The 19,996-nt window shown below is 46.4% G+C and overlaps 1 protein-coding gene across 9 annotated transcripts in view; it reads right to left on the bottom strand.

Annotated features, from left to right (window-relative positions):
* EYA3 (EYA transcriptional coactivator and phosphatase 3) overlaps positions 1–19,996 on the bottom strand; it is a 2,553,793-nt gene that overhangs the window by 1,437,349 nt on the left and 1,096,448 nt on the right. For all 9 annotated transcript variants that reach the window (XM_069623074.1, XM_069623072.1, XM_069623073.1 and 6 more), the window contains one exon: positions 701–783. In XM_069623074.1, coding sequence (XP_069479175.1) covers positions 701–783 — 83 coding nt within the window. The remainder of the gene's footprint in view (positions 1–700; positions 784–19,996) is intronic.

Raw genomic sequence — 19,996 nt, 5'->3', positions numbered from 1 at the left:
TCGGTGTGCTTCCTCATTTTTCCTTTTTTTTTTTTTTAAAAAAAGAGTCTTTTGATCTTTACTACCACTTGTGATGGAAATAATGAGGTGGTCATAAGATTTACATTAAATGTGTTTGGACCATCCTGAATTGCATGCCTGACTGTTAAGGAAAAAATATATATGCAATTTTTCCAAAAATAAAAAATATGATATTTTTAGCATTTTCCTGCTTTTCTGGTGAAACATTTTGTTAAGTATAATGGTAAAAGAGCACATAATGGTTCATACCCATTTATTGTATTTTCTAGTACACATTTCTAGGGAATGTGAAGTATTTCATTGCATTAATCACAGCAATGATTATTCTGGACAGATGATTGGTAAAGGTAGCAGACTGTTCCTTTGCCTCTATAAAAATAGTTCTCTCTGGCAATATTGTGTGTTCAAAGGTAGGTTTCAAGTTTCTACAATCATACCTCTATGAAACTGAGTCACTTGTCTCGCAGATCCTTATAAACAGAAAGCTGTACAATTAATTGGTTGTAACCATTTAATACTATTTCTAATCAAACTGTTTTTGCTTTTTGCAATAATCCTCATTTTCTCTGCTCGGGTGAAACTCGCCTCTGTTTAACAACATTGTACCTTCCTTAGGTGATATCTAGTACAATTACACAATCATTGATATTCTGTCGAATTTGACTATTTTCACATTTACCTGGTGCGATACAGTGGCAACTGTTGGCGCTGTAGTATTTAAAACTGCCGAAGTTGAGATGGTATCCGTGTTGACGCTTCCAGCTGTAAAATGTATTACAATTAGTGCATATTATTGCAAAAACACTAGGTAATTGATCCTTACAATTCTAGACCGCTTTATAAAACAAGACACTGCAGCATAATGTTTACGTTTTTCAATCCCTTTTTATTACAATTAATAAAATAGGAATTTCTTTAATAGCCCCATTCATAATCTATTCACACATGCAGCGGAAATCTTGAACACTGTACAGGAGAAAATAAATTTGATGTGCAGGCTACACAATTTAACAATGTCCCATTTCTGTGTCTATAAGGAGGCAACACGTTAAGCATGCATGAAAGGGCAAAAAAGGAAATGAGGGGTAGGGAAATTATAAGTTACTCACTGTAGTGACTAACGTACTCTTCGTCCCCTTTCCTCCATACTGCATGGGCGTCCCTTCTAAGGGACGGGAGACTGAACCTTTTTCACCAGAAAAAATTTTCTCCCCCCCCCCTTTAAATTTAGAGGCGCCCAGGGAGCATGCACTGCCCTACTACACCTTCCAGCGCAACACCTCAGTCCCCATTGACGCATCAACAATAGATTTAACATTGCCTAATGACACCAGTATTATTAGGGGGGAGGATGGTGGGATGTATGGTGGAAAGGGGACGGTGAGTAACTTATAATTACTCTTATGTCCCGTACCCGTTCCTCCATAATGCATGGGTGATTATAACTGAATGTATTCCCAGGGTGGAGAGGAGATCCTCCTTAAGCAAACAGGTTCCTGAGAACCGCCTATCCAAAAGCCGCATCAGATTTAGAGCCGGCATCCAAACAGTAATGCTTGCAGAAAGCTGAGGGAGTGGCCCAAGTGACCGCCCTGCTTATGACTTGCCAAAGGACATGGTGCTAGAATTCGATGGCCGGTTCCTTGGCCCTGACTTGAAAGGGGCCCCTAAGGGTCCCTTACGTCTATGGAAACAAGGCGAGTCACCACACGATAGATACGCCAGACACGAGGTTGTATTCCCAAAGCTAGGGTTTATTGCAAAGCAAAAGTCTCAGTTGGCCAACTCGGTCTCACACCCCGTGACGTGCATCTCTAGACGTCGAGGGATGCAAGAGAGTGAATTACGTACATCAGTTACATATATACAAAATGCATATCAAACAATCAACTATGACATGTTTAACACCCCCCTTTATTGGGTTTCTTTGAACTTGGTGTGATGGACATTTTCGACAACTATGACACCTTCAAACATCTATTCTAGTAACAATTTGCAATTTGTGTGCGCGGAGGCATCTTTCAGTTGTTGAACAGAACACAGCGCTTCTGTTCTTGGAAACACTACGGGGTAGTGGGGGGGGGAGTTGCATTCCAGACCTTGCTATCTATGAGGTGCTATGTGTGTCCTGGGAGCCGACACGCTCTAACGGGGCTCAGCAAAGGGGGGCCGTAAGAAGAGCATAATTCAAGCCTTTAGCTGCTTTATTCTAACATATTCTACCATATAACGAGACTGGCTGGCAGTTGCGAAATGATTAAATGCCCTGCAGCTCTGCTTCAAGGCTACATTCGGGAGGGAATCGGGCATTCTTCCTGGCGCTGCCTACGTTGTCTTTCAACGAGCTCTTGTTATCCTCGGGGCCCTGCGGGCTTGTCCTTTTACTTGCAGACAACAATGTTTTACAGTCGAGCAGTGTAAGCAGAAAATGTACTGCGAAGCAATAAGAACAGAAAGCAATGGTTAGAAAACAAAATGGCGATTCTTGTTACATCAAAATGGCCGTTCATTGGCAAACTCGGAAACCTATATTCTGCCATATCGTGCATGAGACGGTTGGCCCATGGCCATCAAAATACGTTTGCAGTCACACAGTAGAGGTATCCATTTTTCTAGACTGACAGACTGGGTGGGCGTGCATGTTGGCCGGAAGCAGCTTTTGCTGGCCCTCGTATGCTTCCTTGATGGATGAGAGCATCCAGCCGGATATGGAGGCCTCATAGCCAGGTTTTGCGCCTCCGAAAGTGAAACCGGGCATCTGATTTGCGGAAGCCCTTGGTCCTGTCCAAGTAGAATTTCAAGGCACGCCTGACATCCAGGCAGTGCAGCACTCTCTGTGCTTCGTCCTTAGAATCAGCAAGGAATGTAGGAAGGACTATTTCCTTGTTCAAGTAGAAAGCAGATGGCACCTTGGGCAGAAATACTGGGTGTGTCCGCAGTACTACTTTGTCCCTGTGAAAGGTAATATATGGTTCCGAGGTGACCAGCGCCTGGATTTCGCTGACTCTACGAGCCAAAAGGAGGCCGACTAGTAAGGCCGTCTTGATCGTGACTAGCCTGATGTCCGCGGACACCATTGGCTCAAATGGTTTGTGCGCCAGGGCACCCAAGACAATGTTGAGGTCCCACACAGGGTGTGGCCTGTTGACAGGCAGGTAGAGCCTTGCAAGCCCTGTCAAATGTTTCTTGACGATAGGATTGGAGGAGAAGGTCCCTTCCTCAGAGTCCCTGTAAGCTCCGATGGCTGTGAGGTATGTATGGCAGGTGCCCACCTGCACACCAGAGTGGGCGAGGTGCGCGAGAAGGAGAGCATGTCATCCAAGGCCAGGGGGTCCATTTCCTTAGAGTCTGCTCAGTGGCAGAATCTGGTCCATTTACTTTTATACTGGGCCTTGGTAACCTTGCTCCTTGCGCCTTGTACGATTTCCAGATTAGCCTGGGAGAGGCTGAGGTGCTGCAGCGCTACCTGCTCCGGTACCACGCTGTGAGGGCTAGCTTCTGTGCTGCAGAGTGAATGGAGCTATCAGAATGATGTTGAGTTGGCGAGACTCCTTGATTTTGCAAATCACTCTGAATTAGCGGTGTGAGCAGAAAGGTGCAAGCCCTTATGCCGCTCCACTGAAGCCAAAATGTGTCGGCCACGGAGCCGGGGACCTGTCCCTGCCAGGAGGCGAACTGAGGGCAGTTCTTGTTGTGCCAGGTGGCAAAGAGATCCACCAGGGGATGACCCCACCTGTTGAAGATCTCCTCAATAACGAGGTAGTTTAGCTGCCATTCGTAAACTGTCCGCTCCCAACCTGCTGAACCTGTCCGCCTCCAGGTTGGATTCCCCCGGGAGGTGGATTGCTGTGAGGCAGATGTCGTTTTCCAGGGCCCACTCCCACATGCTGATTGCCAGTCTGCACAGAGGAGGGGGATCTGGTGCCTCCCTGCATTTTGATGTAGTACATGCTGGTCGAGTTGTCTGTCTGGAGGAGGACAACCTTGCCCCTGAGAAGTGGTAGGAATGATTTGAGCGCTAGCCAGATGGCGTTCAGCTCTAAACAATTGATGTGGTATTCCTGATCCTGTCGAGTCCAGGTGCCGTAGACCAAGAGGTCGTCCAGGGTGGCTCCCCAGCCCTCGAGCGAGGAGTCTGTAGTGATGGCGGCCTGCGGGGTGGGCGGAAAGGGCTTGCCCGTCCATAGGTTGCAGTCCCTGGACCACAATGTTGGGTCCGGGTGGTGAGATGGAGGAATGTTGATCATATCGGATTGAGAGCCCTGCTCCTGGTTCCATGAGGCCACAAAGTGCAGCTCAATCCTCCTCATCCTTAGTCTCGTGTGTGGGATGGCTAATAGAACCGCCGCCAAGGGACCGAGGAGATGCTGTTACCACCATGCCAAGGTCACCTCTCTGCTGAGGAAGTGGGTGGGGGCCCTCTTGATGGCCGACATCTTGTCCTCCGACGGAAATACCTTTCCGGAGCACGTGTCCCAGATGAGGCCCAAGAATGTCAGTCTGTGTGGGCTGCAGATGCAACTTCTTGAGATTGAGCAAGACGCCCAGATTGTGCAGTGTGTTCAAAAGGGCTCGGGAAGAGTGGTGAACCGCTTCCAGAGATGTAGCCCCGACGAGCCAGTTGTCGAGGTATGGGTAGATGTGGAGGCCCCAAGCCCTGTGGAGGGCAGCCACCATATTCATGATCCTGGTAAAGACCCTGGGGCCGAACTGAGGGCAAAAGGAAGGACCTTGTATTGAAAATGGTAGCCCATGATTCTGAACCGTAGGAAAGAACGATGGGGCTGCCAGATTGGGACGTGTAGGTACGTGTCCTTCAGATCCAGGGAGCACATCCAGTCTCCCCTGCACAATGTCTCCGCTATAAAAGCTGGCATAACCATCTTGAATTTCTGAAAGGTTAAGGAGAGGTTGATGGAAAGGTCCAGCACAACTCTCAGGCCCGCCTGCTGCTTCTTCTGAATGGCAAAAATCCTGGAGTAAAAACCCAAGCCTCGCTGGGAGGCTGGGACTTCCTCCACTGCCTGGGTCTCTACGAGCGACTGGATCTCTACCAGAAGAGTTGCTGTCCCAACCTGAGGGACTGGAGGGGAGGAGATGGTGGGATAGGTAGGCGGTACCCCGTGGATACTACAGAGAGGATCCAGGGGTCCACGAAATTCTGGCGCCAAAAATGTGCATGGAGAGCAAGCCTGTCCCCCACTGGAGACATGTGGACCCGAAGGGCCGGGTCATGCCTCCTTTCCCTCTAAGGCGGTTGTGGAGGAAGGGGACTGGAAAAAACCCTTACCCCCCCTCACCCCTTTAGTTGCTTGCGCTGGTCCTGAGAAAGGGAGCAGTCCAGCTGCCTGGATATCCGTTTCTGGAAGCCGCAGAACCCTCCATAAGAATGCCCCCCGTCTTAGCCCTGCTGTGACTGGGTGTACGACTTGGGCGTGGTCTTTGTCAAAATGGATAAAGACTTGGCTGTTTATGAGCTTTTTTTCTTCTTGTCCAGCTCTTTGTCCGTGGTGGAGTGGAAAAGGTCACCACCCCCCCCCCCTCGAACGGTAGATCTGATATGCATTCCTGAACGTCCGGGTTGAACTTTGTTGCCTGGAGGCAGTCTGTCCTTCTCATGTCCATGGTGATACAGACGGCACGACCAAAGTTGTCGATATGGGCCACGGTGGATTCCAGGTCGTCATGTGCCACCAGCTTGGCCTCTGCTACCCCCGCCTTAAAACGTGATTGGCTCTGCATAGGGAGTTCCGGGAGGAAGTCCGCAATTTCCCGCCATAACCTCTGGTTAGAGGCAGCCAGCATGGCATCGGCGTTGGCTTGACGAAGATGCAGGGACGCATTGGAATAGAGTTTCTTGCCATACGCCTCCAAGATCTTCTCCTCCTTGCCTAGTAGAGCCGCAGAGGAGGAGACCGAGGACGACTGAGGCTTGGAGTATAGCGATCACCGAGGGGTGTGGTTGAGGATGGGCCGAGAGCAAGAGTGTATCTCCCTCCATCTGCCTGTACTTGGCATCCAGGCATCAATTGACCGGCTGGGCCAAGTGGGGCTTAAGCCAGCCCTTCTTGGCCAGGGAGACTACATCTGTTTGCAGTGGAATCCCCATTTTGGCAGCGGGGCGTCGCATGAGGACTTCAGCCAGAACCCCCTCTGCCGGCTGCTCAACCTCGGGGAGGCCCAGGTATTCCACCAGCCCAGCAAGATGTTCGTTGAAGACCCTGGCTGAGGATGGCGTGTCCAGATCCTCCTCATCATCATCTGTGTCCTGCGGATCAGGCGGATCCTGCGGAGGTGGAGGAGTAGCGGGAACCGGAGGCTGGGGCACAGGGACCGCAGGCTGGGGCTGAGGAGGCGGCAGAGGCAGGCACGGAACCACCTGCGGAGTTGGCTGGGGAGCCAGGATCAGCGGCTGCACCAGGGCCAGGGGCGCCGGTGGAGGCACTTGTGGTGCCGCTAGCATAGTTGGGAGGACTTCCCTGATGGCGTCCTTGAGGATAACCCCCATACAAGGCGACTTCACGAGGCCGAGGGACCTCTCGAAGAACACCTCTTCACAGGCCATAGAGGTAACAGGGTGTACTGACGGGGTAGACTGGAGCTGCTAGAGCTGCTGCTTACCCTGCCCGTATGGACGCAATGGGGAGCTGCCCTGCGCATAAGAGAGATAGGCTGTAGGCCACGTACCTGGTTGAGGCCACTCCCACCTTGACACTCGTTCTTTGCTGAATTCCTGGGATGGCGTCGGACGGGTGCCTCTGTCTGGTGCGGCGGCCATCTTGTCGAGCTGCCTGCGACGTGTTGCTTGGCTCCCTGGGCCCAGCCTCCTGTGGATCACGAACCTACCCTGCTCCTCGGGTCTAGGCCCGGTAGATGTGACACCCTCGGGGGTCAGTAGAGCTGCATTTAGGCGCCCCCTCTGATGTATTGCTGGTACAAGGGCAGAGCCCCTCAGATGACAATCCGGTACGAGAACCTTCCAGTCCCTCAACCCTACCACATGGAGGATCCCAGAATTCCTCGGCCAGTAGCTGCAGCAACCTAAGTGTACGTGCTGATATAAGGACCTGGTCTGTGCCTCCTGCGCAGGAGAGTCCCTTGGAAGGAGTCTCCTTTGCGGGGTGCGATGGATAATATCGGCCCTACCTTGGGCTTGGCTCGATGTTTCACGAAGTTCTTGAGATCCTCTGGAGGAGACTTCTGGAGCTCCCTCCACCTGGCCAGTCTGTTCTTCAGCGCTTTCGAGGACAGCGAGCCACACGCTGTACAAGCTTGCCAACCATGGTCTGGGCCAAGGCAACATAGGCAGAGGGCGTGGGAGTCTGAAGTTGGGAAGAGCCAGTTGCAGGATTGACACCTGCTGAACCCTGTGGAAGTCGACATGCGCCGGTGAGGAACGTGACGCCTGAGGACCGAGTACTTGAATGATAAAGTAAAAAAAGACAGAAGTATCCGTGCGTGGAATTATATGGCCGAAGCCAAACCCAGGAGCACTGGTGAATTCGGCCCAGTCCCGTCGACGCGGAAAGGGGACTGAGGTGTGGCGCCGGAGTGCGGAGTCAGGGCAGCGCATGCTCCCTGGGCCACAACCCCAAGCGCCTCTAAATTTAAAGGGGAAGAAGGTTTTTTCTGTTGAAAAAGGTTCCCTCTCCTGTCCCTTGGAAGGGACGCCCATGCAGTATGGAGGAAAGGGGACTGAACTAAAGAGCATGAGTGTATATCTGTAGAGTCTGTGCAGAACAATCAAAGCATAGCTCTGATCAGAAAAGGGCAAATGGCAATGCTCATGTGAAGGAGCAAACATATTGGTGAAGAAGGATCTCAGTGTAAAAAATGCCTGAAGCGTTACTGGCAATGAGCTTTATCAAAGTATTTTTTGTTCATGGAAGAAAATAACAAATCAAGACAAGCCCAACTTAAAAGGGTAAGGCACTTTGTGCGTTTTCTTGTAGGTATAAAATAACAATTTATCAAAATACACTGGAGAAAATGTCTGAACAAAATGAATTAAGTAGCCTTTGCATTCCTGTAGCAATGCCAATAGTTAGTTAATGGGCTAATCATCACTATCAGGCATTGTGAACATGTCTCCATCTAATGTCAGAAGACAAAATATTCCCAAAGCTTTACCACAACTAGCTCAACGTCAAATAAATACATGACATCACTTTGTTTTTACCAATTTACGATACGTAGATGTGAAGGAAAAGTCACAAACATTGTCAAAGAGGTTACAATTGAAAATTAATATGTAGTATGCTCAGGTTTCTAGCACTACAACACACAAAGCAATCAAAAGGGTATCGGGTACTGTTTGAGACACCACTTACAAATAATAGAGAAGGAAAAAAGGCAAACTCTGGTTGTGCTTTGTTTTGCAAATAATGCGTACATGAGTTACGTACATGGAATAAATAAATGTACTGTAAACTAATCCGTTTACATGTGTGAAGCAGCAAGGACAAAGATTTGGAAAAAGTGAAAGCTCAATGACTATCTCTGGGACACAATCAGGATGCACATTTTGAAATGAAACTAATTTAGTAAAGTAAGCCTTCTTTGAGGAGTCCCAGACATGCTACTTTTTGGTCTTCCTGGGATCTAACACAACTTCGTAGGAAAGCTTCTAAATATAACTTTTAGGTTTAACCTCTTAACTGCTGAGCTTTAATCAAGTCTACTGGAAAAGGACGAGCATAATCGTCCTTAGCACCTAAGCGGTACTCCTACACCTATTGGGGCAAAATTAAAAGAAAACAAAACAAGGCCAACCAAGTTGCTTCTCTTTCCAGCCACAATGCCTACAAAAAACCCTGATAAAGATAGGTTTCCCACCGAGTCTGGTCTCATTACAGTAAGAAGCCTACTATTATCTCACTGTAGGTACTTTGATTATTGTTGATTAAGGCTTTTCCTTTGATCTGCAACAGCACAGACTTCAGTATCCAAACGAACTATGCTTCCAGCTGCAGCACAGCTGAACCATCTACATGTGTCGGGTATGAGAAGATCCTCTTTGGCACACTCGCTATTCTCTCCCACCTTCAAGAGGCTTTGAAGAGGCAAGTTACCCCAAATAGATTAAAATGAGAAAACCTATATATATGATTAATCAAACTTTCAATGTAAACATTGCAAGGAAGACTAAAGTGTTCCAGAGTCCTCACCCCTCTTGGATTCTGAGGAAGGACAAGGTTCCTGTTCAGGCCAGATTATATCAGCAAAATGTGGGGGCTCAGTTCATGGCCATTAGAAGCTGATTGCATACTTCATTGAGGAGCGCATCCACCAGAAAGTAAAAACAGGTGTCCATCTAAACACAAATGCAGACCAAGTATACGTTTGGCTACAACGATGTATCTCAAACTGTTCAAATTCGTGACATTTGAAAAAGATTTTGACTGTCACAGAAGTTCATTGCAATACAGCCAAACAGTGCACCCCAGAGAGGCCAAATCAGATTAACAAATTGCAAAAGAAACCATAGTTACATTTTTTTTTTTAAATCAGTATTTTCCCACGAATATAACTGAGAAGTCCACTTGCAGTATAAATCAGCAAACAGAAGACGGTTTTAAAAGCTTGTTCAAGACACGTAGGAACCCATACAAAAATATATATATTTAGCCAAAAGTACTTCGATATTGTCAATGTTCGGAAGCAAAAGTTATAAGGAGGGAAGACAAGGAAATGAAGAAAAAGGGATTCACCCAGTTTCCTCAACAGAACACAGTACCTTGTTCAAATGGTGCAGCTGGTGCCCTGGCTGTTGTTCCTGTTGGTTTCCCGCAGACCCACGATTCCTGGAGCTTCGTCGTCAAGGAGGACGTCTACAGGGGGTCTGCACCACACAGGGATGAGGCTGGCAGCAGCGACAAGGAATAAAAGGTGCACTCCTTAAAAACAGGAGAGTCTCTTCAGGCGGCTATCCGGACCACCACAGCAATGTGCAGCGATTTCGACCACGGAAGAGGATCCTCTGGCTGTAGAAGATGAGCTGGTTATCCCCACCAAGCTCAAGGGAAGAAGACTCCGGACTGGATCTCCTCTGAAGCTCAGGAGTGCAGCAGGGCTTCACCGGGACGGGGTAGTTGCAGCAGCCGTTGTTCTCTCTGTTTCTCTTCGGTTCCTTGTAGTTCCAGTGGCAACGCTCTGACTTCTAGCCCAAGAGACCTGCCTTTTATGTGAAAAACCCCCATTCACGTAGCCTGGCTGTCAATCCCCCAGCAGGGGGGTTGTCCAGCCCGGACAACTACCTTGGCCAATCATGACAAAGTGCGACTTGGGTTTCCTAGGATACCCTGCGCAGGGGGTGACTACACCTCTCCCTCTCCCTCTCATTCAGCCCACCTAGACACCCAGGCGCCTGGTGGAGGGCTTCTGAAAAGAAAGCTTGCCAAAAGACGGTGAACAAAGAAGGCAAACCTAGTTTGCCGCGCAAAGTAAAACACAAGAAGGACTTTAACAAAAAGAAATGGTGAATAAACCCAACCGGAGCCAAAAGAAAGACAATTTGGTCAGGCGGGTTTATGTTCGAGGCTAATATAATAGCCAAGAACAGTACCACGTTTATCGAATATAATCGCGGTAGAAAAGTTAGGGTAGATACCACTGTCACCAGTCAGGTATAAATGTTAAAAGAGCAAAACAATGCTCTAGGAGGTACAGATAAAAAAGGGATACGAGTTAACCCTTTCCAGTACTCCATGGAAGATGGGGTGTACTGGATCTGTGGTAGACTGACCAAGTAAAGTTAATGGTAACTTTACCCTTTCCTGGGGGACAGTAGTCGCCCCAGAAATGGAGTCGAGGGAAGTCTCAAAGACAACCCTGTGCCACGGCACTGAAGGTGCTGTGCGACACACAAAAAGAAGGGGGCTACTGAAGTGGTATACTTCAGAGTCCACAATCACAGAAACAGGTAGAAACACATAGCAAAACATAGGGAAGAGTTGGGAAAAGACTCTCATTCTTACCGAGTAGAAAAAAATAAACTCCAGAGAGCCAGCAAAGATGCTGGGGCACTCACTAGGTGAGGGAAATAAGCCATAAATGAGAATTCTCCCCAACAGGGATACCAACATTAGTGAAAGCGATATGTCGGCGGGCACTGTTAAAGACATGCTGAAGTCTGCTCTAGTTTGAACTACGAAGCACTTGCAGTCCTATTACGAGTGAGCCACAGGTGCAGATGACTCTGCCCTGGCGAAGGACTCGCTTCCCCTTACTCTTCAGAATCAACCATCCTCTCAAACTTCATTAGAAAAGACGAAGCAATTTCCTCAAGCGTGCGTCAACAATACTGGAGATAACCAAATTAATTAAGACACTACTATATGTCTCTTGGTTGATGCGTCAATAAATGAAGACGTCTTTTGCGCATCAACCTTTGAGCCGGTCGACACAGCTGTTGAGTCATGCTTGTTTATGCAGACAGCAGGCGAACAGGCCCGTAGCAACATAATAGGGTGCGTAATGGAAGGTTGTATCAGCACGGAGAGGCGAAACTCACTAGAAGTAGTAAATGAAGTGCTGCAAAACCTGGTCCTGATTAACAAGGAACGAACTACAAAACATCAACAAGTGTGTTACGCTGAAGATGCAGCTCAAGAAAAAGCAAACTCAAAGAGGAATAACCATCAACTGCTAGATACAATTGAAGATACATGGAAGACTGTGGAATACAAACGAAGAAGACTGGGGGGAAGCTAACTGCAAAAGTATTCCTGCACAAGACTTCCCCTGCTTACTACCCAACTCCCAAAAAAGACTAAGCGACAACATGGGAGTTGATGGAGAAAGCCTTAGGTCGAGGAGAAGGTTTCAAATACAGGATGGCGAAATTTCAAACTCTGATGATACCTTAACATCGGACCCCTCCTTTATGGATAGGCATTTTCCCAAGATTAGGAGAGTTAAGGCAGACACAGTAAGGGGCACCCATTGCCTAATACAGAAGCACAGGTGGTGGTTGGAGAGCACGTCATAACAAAGGAATTGCAATCTGTCCTAATTTCCTCTATGGTATTATCACTTACACCTTTTATAAAGCTACATGAACATATTAATGAAAATTCCAAGGACCTAACGACAGTGGCATTAATGAATTCCAAATAGTCACAGCTGGAGGAATTATTTGGTCGGTCTAACAAACAAGAGGCTACCAAAATGATTGAGGAAACTTTAACTCTTCTGAGCGAACAAAGGGGCAATGACATTATGGACAAAAAAAATTGTTGACAGAGGTAGCTAAAGAGGCCTTAGCACTATTCAAATATGAAAAGTCAGCAACAGGAAAGATTCCACAATCACATCAAGTTTCGGATAGCTCTGTGCTAATGAATGATGCAGTGGTTGGCTCTGATGCAAAGATTGTTAACCCTGTAAGAAACAAATGTCTCGAGGACCCTACAGAAAAAACAAATTCAGCTACTGCCTGTGTAGAATCAATTAGGCAACCAGGCTAAATCGATGCACTGCCTCAATCTAACCTAGTCCTGGGAGTCCCACAGAATTGAGAAGCATACACAAAGAACCTCTGGTAACTTCAAACAATGTTGATTCTGCGTCTGAGGTTTCACCCTCTTATAATGCAGCTGAGGTCTCTTAATACGGCTTTTGAACAAGCAAGAAGCCAAGAAAATCGGGCACACCTGGATGTTCAATTAGCCACGTCTTCAAGTGGCCAAGATCGAGCAGCGGACAAAAGTGGTGAGGAGTTACCATTTATGGACTCTTTAAGTCAGACAGGTGGTGTTTTTGCAATTTTCAATGGGGGTTCTCAAATCCCAAAGAAAGTAGTGAAATCAAAACAACAAGCCAAACACTTACCGAGGAAATCCAAAAATTTGCCAGGACGAAAAAAACTCCAAAGTAATATAAATGTTGTCCACATATTGGCAAAAGAGAATGATTCAAATTTCCTTTCAATATTGCAGAATGACGCGAGTAAAACGAAAAACAAAAGGTTTCCACAGTGACCCCAGACAGTGAGGTGGTACAGATTGATTCTTCACACGAGATGTCAGCTTAGCTCATGAGTATGTCAACGTACGACGATGTAGAATATGACGATCTTAATGAGTAAGACACACCATCTGAATCAGTCAAAGTAATGGATATTAAATCTATCCCTGAGGTTCAGCTCGATGGCAATTACAACAACACAAACAAGAATATAGGGGCCCAGAACCACGAAGAACGTGAGCGTATGGAGCTTAGTGGCGGAGGCCCGTTGGCCACTGCAAGTAAGGTTATTGCTGGAAGATCATGCATTATTATCCCTAATACTGAAGTCTGTCCAACAGCGAGCGTGGTCCCCTTGAGCCCTGTGTTTGTCATGCTACACGAGCAAAGAGAGAAGCTATGTGATAAAATGCACATATATTCTCGTGATAGCCAGTAGAAACCATCAAGTTACAAAGTTTGAATTGGCAGCCAAAACGGGCAATTCCGGAACATCACAGGCCGCTACAAAACATAAGCAACCAAAATTGCGAGACAAAACCTTATCTGTAAAGGCTTCACAAATTAGCCATGACACTTTAAACCAAATGTAACGGAGAAGGAGCAATGGAAAGCTGCCTGTATTTAAGTTTGTGATAGAGCGTGTGGACTCCAGAGATAAATAAAATGATCCTAAATAGATACAATGTGATAAAATTATGACACCATGTCCCAGGTTTACGATTAATTGACTCAAATGACGTAAAGATAGTGGAATTTCTAGAAGAAGATCGGACTGATAAAGTAGTGCTGCACTTGGCATCAAATATAATTACATTAACAATCATAGACGCATAAGAAGAGCTGCTATCATTGGGCTTCGATGTCTATAAACACCAAAACGAATTGCCGAACGCATTGACTAATGTGATTGTCGATAATTCCACGACAATTAAGACGGGCATAGCATCACGGCTTTCACCAGCAGTCAAATTTTCATCGAAAGCCTAAGAGCTTTGGGCAAGAATCACACTCCAATATTAGATGCTGAAAAGTCGAGTGGAAAGTCAAAGCACGAGAATCATAAAGTCATGTTTGTTGGAGGCGAATTAGCTCCAAAAGATAGTCCAAAAGATATAATCCAAATAACCATAAAAAAGGTGCCAATAATGCAGATTCCACCAATGAAAGATTTGATAAAAACCCTTCCAGGATGGATCAAAATCTTGGGTGGCAATGGTTGGCAACATCCTTGAACTCATGCAAAAATAATGCCAGGAGGAGGAAACGGGCAATGTGCGTTTGGTTGTCTCGTGGAATACAAGGGGTTTCAGTCACCCGTTTACATTAAACTGGTTGGAAGGGTTAAACATTGCATGTTTAAAAGGATCTTCGATCTGTCAGATTCCGATAGTGGCAGAGTTTGAACTTGCCTTTAATCTGGCTATAAAATCTGATAAAGGGCGGCCAATGGCAGGTTTATTAACACTGGTTCGAAGATCCGTGGGCTACCGCATCATAAAATCTACAAACTATTCACCATTTATCCAAGTAACTACGATTGGTAAACTTAATGCTCTGAACACCTTCTTGGACCAGATGTTAGTAAACGTGTACTGGAACCACGGGAGAGCTGGCAAATACTTATTTGTAGACCAAATATCAACCATATTAGACAACCTGTTAGAAGAGAAAAACTGTGCAAACATAATACGTTGTGGGGACTTTAATATTGATTACTTTAAGAGTATGCAATCTGACAAAATTAATTTAGCAAATGATTGGCTGGAGGAAATGGACGCAAGAAAAATACAGGATGTTGAATGGATGCACTCATGGGGATATACTATAGGCCCCAACATGGCGTTGAGATGAACAGACCTCAACCATTGATTATATTAACACACAAGCGCTACAAAGCGCCTTACAAACCAGCTTGGTGTCTGAGGCTGAGTGGATCTCACATTTTACGGAGCTGTATAAGATAAATAAAGCGACTAACTTACCAAGGATGGAAGTAACATGAGCTGGGCTTTATGCTTCTCAAAAGAAGATATTGAGAGGGTAATCAGAAAGGCAAAAAATTCCAGAGCCCCAGGCCCAGACGGTCTAACTAATTTCACGATTAAACACCCAGAAATCTGGGCAGAGGTTTGTTTGGCATTATTTGAAAGAATAAAGCTGCAACGTCAAACACCGAAGTCTTGGAAAACTGTGGTGATAGTACCTATTTAAAAAAAAAGGAAATAGAGCGCACCCAAAGAATTACCACCCAGTAGCGTTATTAGATGTAATGTGAAAAATATACAACACAAACTGGTCGAGTGGGCCACAAAATCAAATTGTATGGATTCCCAATTGGCTTGTTGCTCCTCTGTTAATCTGGTATTATGCTGCAACTTCGAATGGCAATGACATCACCTCGATGTGGATACGGCGCTGTGAAAACCTGCTGATACAGTTTGATATCACTCTAGAGCTGCTACATGTGAATCCAAATAAGGGAAGGCTAAAGATTTGGCAGGCAGATTGGGAGCTGACCTCCACACAGAGAGCTGCTTCGAAGATGATTGCAGACGTACCGCCTGAAGCAAGGGGCTTTAATAACATCCAACTGTACATTGCCCTGTTTCCAGACTTGAATGCAAGGAGACTTTTCATGCACTTTCTCTTGAAAGCGTTTAAAACCAAAGAGCGCCTCTCTGTATGGTCAGGGCAAGTAGTAAATTGTAGATTCTGTAAAAGCGAAAGGGAGACCCTCAAACATTTGGTGGTGTTTTGTGGTGAACTGTGATCTGTGAGAACAATTCATTTGGGACCTTGGTCAACACAACACCTTCTCTGTGTGCTGACGAATGGTGGTAGCAAATGTTCACTGGCACGGACATGAAACTGTTAATTCCGCTAACGTTTTTTCTAGTAGAAATAGAAAGTCGGCTGCAGTCGGAACCATCGGAGGTTAAGGGATACAGCATATATATGGAGTTGGGGGAGAGATGGAAGGAACAAGAAGGGAGAGGTGGACTCAGCTGAAATTTTGTGGAGAGATGTGTTGTGTTGTTTTGTCTCGTCTGGTGTTATTTTAATGGTTTCTCTGTGTAAACCAATACAATTAAAAATATTAAATAAAAAACAACGTTTTGCAAAAGTCTGCATTGATGACCAAGTGGCCGCAGCACAAATGTGCCATAGAATTTGCTATGCCCATGGTTGAATGAGCCCTTAAACCATCTGGAGGCTCCTTCCCAGCTAATTTGTAACATTCAGATATTGCTAGGATAATCCACCTGGATATAGTTTGTTTGGACACACCAAGGCCCAATTTGTGTCCAGAGTACCCGACAAACAACTGATCTGTTTGTCTAAATCTTTCCAGTCTAGCTATGTAGAAAATGATAGCCCTTTTAGGGTCTAGTCTGTGAAACCTTCTCTCCTCTTTACTAGCATGCAGAGGAGGATAAAAAGATGTTAAAGTGGTTTTCTGTGACAGATGGAAATCCGAAACTATTTTAGGTAGGAAAAAGGGCTTGACCTTTAAAACAACTTTATCTTTATGGAAAACCGTGTGAGGAGGCTTGCAAGAGAGCTGAAGTTAGAGCCACAAGTAGAAGCCTCAAAGGACAAGAATGTAAAGGCTCAAAAGGGGCACACAAACTTTAAAACTAAATTTAAATCCCGAATGGGAACTTGGAAAGGTGTAGGAGGGAACACATTTGTTAACCCTTTAAGCAACTGCATACGTAAAGGCATTTTGAAATATGAAACAACTTCTGAGGAGCGCTTGAAGATGGATAACGCTGCCAAATATCCTTTAATAGTTCCAACTTGGAGCCCCAAGTTGGCTAAATGTAATAGAAAGGAGAGCATCATGGGAGTGGTACATTGAAAACGATCCACATTCTTATCCCTGCACCAGTTACTGAATTTCTTCAAACAACTCTGGTATAAGGATTTTATTGCTGGCCTTCTGGCCGAAAGCAAAATCTCCATAACGTCATACGGCAGGTCCCAATCCTTACATCTCAACCTCTCAGAAGCCAGGCGTTGAAAGTTGAGTGTTTTGACCTCTGGATGGAGAACCCGACCTTCCTCTTGCGAGAGAAGATCCTCTCTTTGTGGAAGACGATTGGAGGGCAGATGGACATGTCCAGAAGGTCCGGGTACCATGTTCTCCTGGCCCAATCCGGGGCAATGAGGATCATGGTTTTCCTGAACTTTCTCAACCTCCCGATTACTTGAGGAATCAACGGGAATGGAGGAAACGCGTAAAGGAGTAGAAATATCCAGTCCACTACGAACGCGTCCCCTAGAGCTCCTTTTGGGGGAAATTCCCTTGAGCAATATACAGTCCGCACATCCGGTTGGCACCAGTCGCGAACAGATCCACTTGAGGGGTTCCCCAAAGGGCAAAGATCTCTTGAAGGACTTCCTGAGTAAGCTCCCACTCGTGGGAGACTGTGCACTGCCTGCTCAGAGCATCTGCCGTTGTGTTCAGCTCTCCGGCTAGTTGAACTGCCGACAGAGATTCCGTCTTGCATTGCCCAGAACCAGAGCTGCATTGCCTCTCTGCACAGTGGGAGTGAAACTATGCCTCATTTGTTGAGGTAGTACATGGCTGTTAGGGAGAATTCTCATAAATGGCTGATTTCCCTTACCTACTGAGTCCCTCAGCAGTTTTGCTGGATTTCGAGGATTTATTTCTTTCACCTGGTAAGAATGTGAGCCTTTGTCCCACTCTTTAATGTGTTTTGCTATGTGTATTTTCACTGTGTATGTGATCTTGGGCACTGGAGCCTCAGCTACTCCAAGTGCACCACGTTTTGTGTGTGTTACACAGCACCCTCAGTGCAGTGACACAGGGTTGTCTTTGAGACTTCCCACTGACTCAATTGTTCTGGGGCCGACTACGGTGCCCCAGAAACAGGTAAAGTTGCCATTAACTTTATACAGTCACTTTAAACCACAGACCCAGAACACCCCATCTTACATGGAGTATTGGAAAGGGTTAACTCTTATCCCTTTTTGTCTGTACCTCTTTCAGCCTTGTTTCGCTCCCTTAACATTAAGACTTGGCTGGTGGCAGTGGTAACTACCCTAACTTTCCTACCTCGATTATATTATATAAATGTGGTATTGTTCCAGGCTATTATACTAGCCTCGAACATAAACCCGCTTGACCAAATACATTTTTATTTTGTTCTAGCTGGGTTTTTTCGCCATTTCTTTTTGTTAAAGTCTTTCGCGTGTTTTTCTCTGTGCCAAACCGGGGATGACTCCTTTGTTTGCTGTCTTTTCGCGGGATTCTGCCTCGAAGCCCTCCTTAAGGCGCCTGATAGTCTAGGTAGGCAGGATGATGTGAGGGAGGGATCTTCGGACCCCTGCCATGGGTTCCCTTGGTAACCGAAGTCGCACTCTTGTCTGATTGGCTAAGGGGACTGGCCTTGCCAGGCCAGCCACCCTGCTGTGTGATTGACAGCCAGGCTGTATGAATGGGGGAAAACTGCATAAAAAAGCAGGTCTCTGGGACTGGAGAGTCGCCACTGGAACGAAAGAACCAACGAGGAACTGAAAGAGGACCCCTACCACGACTGAACCGCACGGTGAAGCCCTGCTGCAGGTCCGAATCTCCGAACCCAACGACAGAAGATCCTCCAGGAAACTTCTTCTGGTGGGACCAACCAGTTCGCCCAAACTACAAGGCAGGACCCCTCCTCTGGTCGAATTCGCTGTACAGAGCAACAGTGGGCCGGATAGCCAGGAAGGTCGGACCCTGTTTGGGTTTTAAGGAGCGCACCTTTTATTTGTTGTGTTGCTCTGCTGCTGGTTTCTTCCCTGGGTGGTGCACGACTCTCCAGTCTTCCTACTTCGTGTCAGTCCGACAGTCGCTTCAGGAACCGTGAGCCTGCAGGAACCACCAGGAACGTCTGCCTCAGCTACAGCTCCCTCTCCATTATAAAGGTACTGTGCAATTCCGGTTGTCTGTTTCGGTCAGCCACGGTGAAAGTGTTTGAAATCTTTCTCCAATCCAAGGGCTTGTCCTTCTCTTTGAACTAACTTTTCTACCAACCAACCTCGTCCGGAATCTGTGCCATGAACTTTGCCGCAAACTACCCTGAACTGTGTCATCTTGAGCAAAAGACTTTTTGACCCATTGACTTTGGAACTAAGCCTTTTCTATCTGATCCCCTCCCTGTAGTCTCGCTTCTTCAATTGCCCGAGTACTGACCTGTTGGTTTTGCATAATTTCGAATAACTTTGTCTTTCCCTCCCTTTTAAATTGCTGGAGTGCCATTTTGCTCCCACTTCATTTTTGTGAACTTAACTTGTCTGGAATTTCAGGGAAGTGGTGTGGTGTATTTATGATTGTGATTTTTAACTTGCTTAGAATAGTGAAATGTTATACAACCGTTGAGTAAATAAATATATAATGTTTTACTTAGAAACCTTGAGTCAGTGTTTGCCCGAATCATAGTAATTGCTGTCCTTTGTGTAACTATTTGTACTGCTCACTTACTCTTGAGATAAGTCTGGCTGCTCTGCTACTGCTACCACTATAACTGTAGTACAGGCTTGTACCAAAGGTGAAATTGTACTGTCAGTTGTAGTCTTCATTGTGTGTAGTGTTCCCAAAGGGTACTGCATATAATTCTGCCTAACAATGGCCACTGTGCTGTCCGTCATTATCAGGACATTCTTTCCCTGTACGGAGGGCAGAAAGGCTTTCAGCGCCAGTCTGATTGCCCTCAGCTCCAAAAGGTTGATGTGTAGTCTGGACTCCGATGGAGACCAACGACCGCCGATTGTCAGATCGTTGGTGTGTGCTCCCCACCCTGTGAGTGAGGCGTCCATCACTACAGTTATCTCCGGCCATGGTTGCCAAAAAGGTTCCCCTCTGAGGATATTTTCCTTGTGAGCCCACCAAAGGAGATATTGAGCCACCTTGGATGGGACTTGTAGAAGATCTGACATCTTGAAAATTGGTACTATTGAATCCTGAGGGCCTATTGAAGGGATCTCATCCTCAGTCGAG

This window comes from Ambystoma mexicanum, chromosome 11, assembly GCF_040938575.1.
Source record: "Ambystoma mexicanum isolate Mex_15411 chromosome 11, UKY_AmexF1_1, whole genome shotgun sequence".
NCBI classification, from domain to species: domain Eukaryota; kingdom Metazoa; phylum Chordata; class Amphibia; order Caudata; family Ambystomatidae; genus Ambystoma; species Ambystoma mexicanum.
Note: the sequence above shows the minus strand (reverse complement) of the source record. Positions and strands in the feature narration are given on the sequence as shown.